The sequence below is a fragment of the Octopus bimaculoides genome, chromosome 21 (genome assembly GCF_046866305.1).
Source record: "Octopus bimaculoides isolate indiv1 chromosome 21, ASM4686630v1, whole genome shotgun sequence".
In the NCBI taxonomy this organism is placed as follows: domain Eukaryota; kingdom Metazoa; phylum Mollusca; class Cephalopoda; order Octopoda; family Octopodidae; genus Octopus; species Octopus bimaculoides.
The window spans coordinates 34,356,104-34,363,603 of record NC_142948.1 but is presented as its reverse complement, the minus strand read 5'-3'; the positions used below and the strand labels follow the sequence as shown (position 1 = coordinate 34,363,603).

General features: G+C 36.7%; 1 protein-coding gene across 1 annotated transcript in view; it reads right to left on the bottom strand.

Annotated features, from left to right (window-relative positions):
- LOC106871942 (rhomboid-related protein 3) overlaps window positions 1-7,500 on the bottom strand; it is a 301,094-nt gene that overhangs the window by 208,735 nt on the left and 84,859 nt on the right. The window contains exon 2 of the mRNA XM_089339510.1: window positions 1,643-1,986. Coding sequence (XP_089195636.1) covers window positions 1,643-1,741 — 99 coding nt within the window. The 5' untranslated portion in view covers window positions 1,742-1,986. The remainder of the gene's footprint in view (window positions 1-1,642; window positions 1,987-7,500) is intronic.

Genomic DNA, 7,500 nt, shown 5'->3' with positions numbered 1-7,500 from the left:
TGTGTGTGTATATATATATATATATATATATAGTTAACGTCCCATATATATATGTGTATATATGTGTGTATGTGCGTACGCGCGCGTTTATACGTGTGTGTGTGTGTGTGTGTGTGTGTATATATATGTGTATATATCATCACATCTCACTACTATTACTGCTAGCTATTCTTTATTGCAATTAGTAATAGATCTTCGATAGATATGGAATACTGAAGAATTTAAAAGTCTGCGACCAATTAGTCTGCACAAAGATAATTCGGATCAATATAAGAAGAAAAAAAATAATGAATACAAAAGACATAAAAAACAGCAAAAAATAAAAATCACCAAAGAGATCTTGTCCAATGTCTTCAGATATTGTTTTAAAGAAATTAAGAATATGAAGAGAATCCAATTGAACGTACAAGGAATCGAAAGTATTTTGGCAACGATGCTACCATTTTGTGATGCAGTTGTTTAGCCATGGGTCAGTATTGATCGAGTAGAAATGATGAAATGCATTCAACTAAGCGTTGCTAATTCGTGCTCTTATTTCATATCTAGGCCGACAATTTCTTGTGTTTATAATGCTACTAAAAAAAGAACAACAGTATGGTATGATTTGAGGAAGATTTCGGCTACTGTTTTTAAAAGCCCGAGTAGCTATGTATTTGTTTCCTTATAGAACCTAAAGGATATTTGGTTGCCGTTTCTAATAGATCAAGAAGTGATCTGCCGTTACGTTCTGAGTTCAAATTCCGTCGAGGTCGACTTTGCCTTTCATTCATTCGGGGTCGATTAGATAAGTACCAATTACGCACTGGGGTCGATGTAATCGCCTAAATCCCTTTGTCCTTGTGTGTCCCCTGTATGTGTAGCCCTCCTGTGGGCAATGAATATATAGTAGAATGAAATATTCATGAAGTATAATAGGGGTCTGATATGTTAAACGTTTAGAAATCAAATTTTCAAGCTGCGTGGCTTTTGTTTCACAGCTTCACACCAAGAAAGAATCTACCCTACTCTCACAGAGAAAGCATTCACGAATAACTCTTCCTTTCAGTGGCTACGCATGCAAAAGTGATAACAAAACAGAGGACAGAGCCTTCTTGTTACTAAGAATGTATTACAGTCAAAAATATAAAATTCTGTTGAATTTCAATTGGTAGATCCCTTTAAATAATGCACGTAAGTATATCTGTTTTAGGTGTGACGAAATATATATAATTTCATGAAATATCATGATATGCATCTTTATTTAGTCTAGTGCTTGTGATCATCTTCACTTAGCTAGAGGGTTTTTTCCGGCATGTCTGCATTTACTGAATATTTCCGATCTGACATTTAAATATTTAGGAAAGTTTTAAGAATTTTGAAAATGAGAGTCTTTTTCCTCATTTACATAATTTGCAAATTTTAAATCCTTTTGTGTTTAAATATGATATGAAATAACATAACTCGGTATGATGTGACGGGATGACACGGGATGACAAAAGGTGACAGAACATAACTCGAGCTGAAATGATTTGACGGGAAAAGAGGGGACATGACGTTGAACGACACGAAATAAAATGACTTCACATGACATGAATTATCTTTCTTTTTTCTGTTTCCAACCGAAAAAGAAAAGCAAAGTAAAACAAAAGAAAAGTCTACTTACATCGATCATGTGCTGAGGCTCAAGGCAAATCATCTCATTGGTTGCTATATCATCCGCGGGAATCCCGTTAAGATTAAACTCACAATCCAGAGCTGCCATTTTCACCTATAGAGTGTCTGTCCAAACATCCAATTCATGTCTACACCCCAGTGTACGGTCTGGTGTCTCTGTCTTGCCTACAACACATGCAGACTTTGATGTTGTACACGACCACTATGAGCTTTATTAGTCTTTTTTTTTAGCTGTATTAGACGATATTTATTATTATTATTATTATTATTATTGATGTTGATGTTATTGATACTGGTATAATATCCCTATTGCACGGGTGTCATGACGTTAACCTGTGAAAAACAAACAAAAAAACGAAGGTAAGGAAAAAATTAATTTGGGTGTATAAAAGATAAACATTAAGAATATATATAAAAGGAGACGTGGATAAATGAACAGATGAATGAGTTTATAAGTGAATGAAAGAATAAATGAATGCGTGGGTTAATGTTTGAGTGAGTGAATGAATAAAGGTGGAGTAAATCTGATATATTTATTTATTTATTTATTTATGTGTTTCAGCCAAGTGATCAAATGAAAGGAATGAAGTAAGTACACAGGACGAAAGGAATTGAGAGAAAAAAGAGAAGAAATATGACAAAGAAAGGAAAAGAATCTGTGTGCGCACACACACACAATAATATATAAGTAGTGATATATAATAATAATAATAATTATTATATAAATATATATATATATATATATATATATATATATATATATATATATATATAAGGTGTTCAGTCTTTGCAGCATATAATTTTGTATAGAGTGATCAAATGCATGTGCTGTACATTGGGTCACTCCCTTTATCGAATCGATTTCACCTGAGCAAGTGTTCGGTGTACCACGCGTCAGTCAGGTGTTGAGCAACGTGAGATGAAGTGTTTTGCTCAAGAACACAGCGCATCACTCGGTCTAGGAATTGAAACCGCGATCTTGCGTGACTGCAACGCCCTAATTACTAGGCCATGATGTGTGTGTGTGTGTGTGTGTGTGTGTGTATAGGGGTAGCTGTGAGGTAAGAAGTTTGCTTCCCAACCACATGGTTCTGGGTTCAGTCCCACTGCGTGGCACCTTGGGCGAGTGTCTTCTACTTTAGACTTACTTACTATACTTCTTCTAGTCATTAGACTGGGGACATCGTGGGGCATCGCATTTAAGAATTTTTAGCTGAACGAACTGATCTCAGTGCTCATTATTACTTTTTAAGCCTGGAACTTATTATATCGGTGAATTTTACCGAACTGCTGAGTGATGCGGATGTAAACAAACCAACACCATGTTTGTCAGGCCTTGATAGGACACACACATACACACACACTCATGTACACACACACACACTCATGCACACACACATAGTGGGAATGAGGCTACAGTAGAAGGCACATACATAAGTCTCTATGCAGAGGGACTGAACCCGGAACCACGTGCTTGGGAAGTAAATTTCTTATCACTCAACCACACCTATCCGTCGTGTTTTGCTCCAGGTTCTGTTTTCAATATTCCGCCCATAAAGAATTGGTCGATCCGAAGCTACACTAATTCAATTTGCTGCGCTGTGGGATCGATCGCGACGCATATATTTGTGAAATGAACTACTTCACCGCAGGCTACTCCTGTGCATACACATACATACACACATACACACACAAATACTTATAATACTATATCGTATAAATTTCGCGACATGAGACAGATGTCCCCTCTTTCTACGGAATCAGTAAAGCCTCAGCGGTATAGCACAACGATTTTGCGAAACGGGATATGATAACGAAAGTGACCGTTGCAAAGAAAACAATCAATGATTTGGCCAATGAAAAGAGACTATGCTACAGCAATCAAAAGTAAGATGACAATGTTACAATAAAGAAAAATACAACAGCGTAGAAAGTAATATTTAGCAATTAATCAATGAAATTGAGAACTACACAAAGAAAAACGAGTCCGCTGGTATGATTTGAAACCCCAGCTGGAAATGATGATGAAACAGTCGCCTGAATGATCAAGGTAACGTGAAACGCGAGCCACGAATAAATATTTCAGATATATATATATATGTATGTATGTATGTATGTATGTATGTATATGTATGTAGGTATGTATGTATGTACATGTTTGTGTGTGCATGATCCATACACACGCACACACCCACACTATTTAATCAATAAATAGCTGTATATAGCAGGAAATTGCAGCATAAAGCGAAATAAAACAAGCAAAAGATTACAAGAAATAGCAACAAGTTGTGAGATAATGAGAAATAGCAACAATGAACAGGAAGTAACAAATAGCAACATAGAAAAGAAAAAAACAACAACAATTCAAAAACAACAGTAAACAAAACAATGACGAAATAATGGCAAGAAATAAATAGAAATTGGAAAATAGAAAGTTAATATCTGGAAATACTTTCTGAATACTATATTGTGTGGTTTTAGGAAGTAAAAGGTTACAGATAAATCAATGGTTAAATCTATGGGTGTGTGTGGGTGGTGGGTATGAAATGAAAGGTGTGATGTAATGAGATGTTAAACCATCATGGTAGTTGACTATAAGGTGTGATAAATTATATATGATGTGGTAGAGTGTGATAAATTGTAAAAGACGTGGCAGAGTTGGGCGTGAAATATGTGTGGTAGATTGGAGGTAATATATTATATAAGGCGTGGTAGATTTGGGGAAGAAATATAAGGTGTGGTTAAGAGGGGCTAAAATATAAGAGGTGAGGGAAGGTAATGAAATATAGATCTGGTGGACAGAGAGTGATATATAAACGACGGTAGAGTTGGGGGTGAATTGTAAGGTGTGGTAGACGATGGTAAAATATAGATTTGGTAGAATGTGTATATTAGCTGTGGTAGAGTTGGGGGAAAATGTAAGGCGTGGTAGACGATGGTAAAATATAGATTTGGTAGAATGGGTATATTAGCTGTGGTAGAGTTGAGGTAAAATGTAAGGCGTGGTAGACGATGGTAAAATATAGATTTGGTAGAATGTGTATATTAGCTGTGGTAGAGTTGGGGGAAAATGTAAGGCGTGGTAGACGATGGTAAAATATAGATTTGGTAGAATGTGTATATTAGCTGTGGTAGAGTTGGGGGAAAATGTAAGGCGTGGTAGACGATGGTAAAATATAGATTTGGTAGAATGGGTATATTAACTGTGGTAGAGTTGGGGGAAAATGTAAGGCGTGGTAGACGATGGTAAAATATAGATTTGGTAGAATGGGTATATTAGCTGTGGTAGAGTTCTACACTGCATAGAGAAAATAGCACAACTAGGTTTAAAGGAGACCCCTTTCGGTCATGAATGACCATGGGACTGCACCAAGAAAGTTACCCTCCGGGGCACAAGTCCGGGCATGGTTGTTTTTATTTTTATGGAAGACCAGTAGTCGCCCATGCATACCAGCCTCCCCTCTCCACACCACCGATGTTATCCAAGGGAAAGGCAAAGGGGCCGATATAGCTTGGCACCAGTGACATCGCAACTCATTTCTACAGCTGAGTGAACTGGAGCAACGTGAAATAAAGTGTCTTGCTCAAGAACACAGCACACAACCCGATCCAGGAGTCGAACTCACAACCTCACGATCGTAAGCTCGACGCTCTAACCACTGAGTCATGCGCCTTCACTTACGACTAGGTACTGTATGCAAAATAATATTCACATGATTTAATAATGCAACACTGCACAGACAGACACGTATGCACACACACACACACACACACACACACACACACGTATAATGCATTCTTTGGAATGGAATCGAAAATGAAACCCAAAACAACATAAAACTCTGCACATATCCAAGGAGCAGAGAACTAGATTCCGTTGTTGTGTGAAAGCATGCAATCGAAATAATACAACAACACCAACACCAAGAATAACCATATCTTTTATAATGGTGATGATGACGATGATGATGATTTCTTTTCTTCGCCACCAGAGAGACGGATGCGGGGGGGGACGATACAAAGACGGACAGATGTGGTGTTTTACACAGAATCGAATAATTAAGCATAATAATAATAATAATAATAATAATAATAATAATAATAATAATAATAATAAGGATAATAATAATGACAATAGTAATGACAACAGCAACAACAATATTAATAATGACAACGGTAATGACAAGAATAAGAAGAAGAATATAAGAATAATAACATTGATAATATAACAACATTAATAATAATAGCAACAACATCAATAATAATAATAATAATAATAATAATGACAACGGTAATGACAAGAAGAAGAATATAAGAATAATAACATTGATAATATAACAACATTAATAATAATAGCAACAACAACAACATCAATAATAATAATAATAATAATAATAATCGTGGTGATAGTTATGATGATGATTGAAATGGTGAGAATGTAAAAGTTGTGCTCTCTTACAAAATATGGATAGAACCATAAGAATGAAATAAAAGCAATTCAAGGTACATAAGACAAATTCTGTTGCAGCTTCTCAAAGAAAATGTTCTGCAGTAGATTTAGAAAATGGCAATGCAAAGATTCCATAAAAGTTTATTATCGAGATGGACCACCAGCTGGCATGCAATAAGTCAGTTATAATTTTCCACGATAAAACGACGTGAACCAGTTAATAGATGTGTTCTGTAAAAGTGAGTAGCTTGAATTTTGTGCTGAAGTCAGCTGAAAAGCTAAAGAATTGCACTGATTTTGGCTATTGAAACTGAAGACTAAGCAACAAGGAAAGCCATTTCTCCGTCATTCTATTTGTAATTGCTATAAATGGAATCGTATCCAACAGACGTGAGCATGGTGTGGTCTGGCCTGCTCTCGCCCAGCATGGACTAGTCTGGCCTAGCCTGGCCTGGTTTGGTCTAGCCTGGCCTGGCTTGGCTTGATCTGACCTGGTGTGGACTAGTCTGGTCTGGTCTGGCCTGGCCGAGTGCTTGTGGTTAAGGATCTTGCTTTGGCGATCATGAGATCACGGTTTTGATCTCGCTACGCATTGTCACATCTCGGATAAGCGACTTATACTATATCTTTCGTACACACATGCTTTGTGAGTGAAAATGAGCTGACGGAAACTGTGCGGAAGCTCATTATCTCGATTGAACCTGGAATTCGAGGGTCCAGTCTGCACTTCGAAGATCTAGCCTTGTCAGATATTGTATTGAACCAATTTTTTTTTTTACTGCCTGAGAATTACATTAAGCTGTATACATGTTTACGGAATACCCAGCCATGTACATGTTAATACACCAAACTTGACGTTTAGTGTACCGAGCAAGTGGTATATTGACCAACGAAACTGACGGAGGCCTCAGGGATATATATATATATATTGCTGTTTGATAACGACACTAAAACATTCCCCGTAAAATCTCCAACTGTCCTGTTTTGGCATCTGTCCTGTCATGGCATCTATGTTAGAGTTCCTTCTGCCGACCGGTCTGAAAACGTTTTGAATTTACCTTCAAATCCAAAGTAATTTTGCTTCATCAGTGTTTGCGTTGGTTTGTTTAAAATGAAATGCAGAATCGATTTTACGCTGCACGCTTCACCTAAGAGACAAGTGTTCACATTTCTGATCGCGCAGCATGGATTGTCGTGATTAATAAGCTTCCATGTGAAGAGCGCCTGATTTTCATGTCTGATTTTCATGGAACGTCTACTGAAAATTTTCATATATGTCTATATAGTAAGAAAGTACATATTAATGCCAGATATCCCGGTATTTTTGGCATATATTTCTACCTCAATCTTACATACACAAATGTGTGTGTTTGTATATATATATATATATGTGTGTG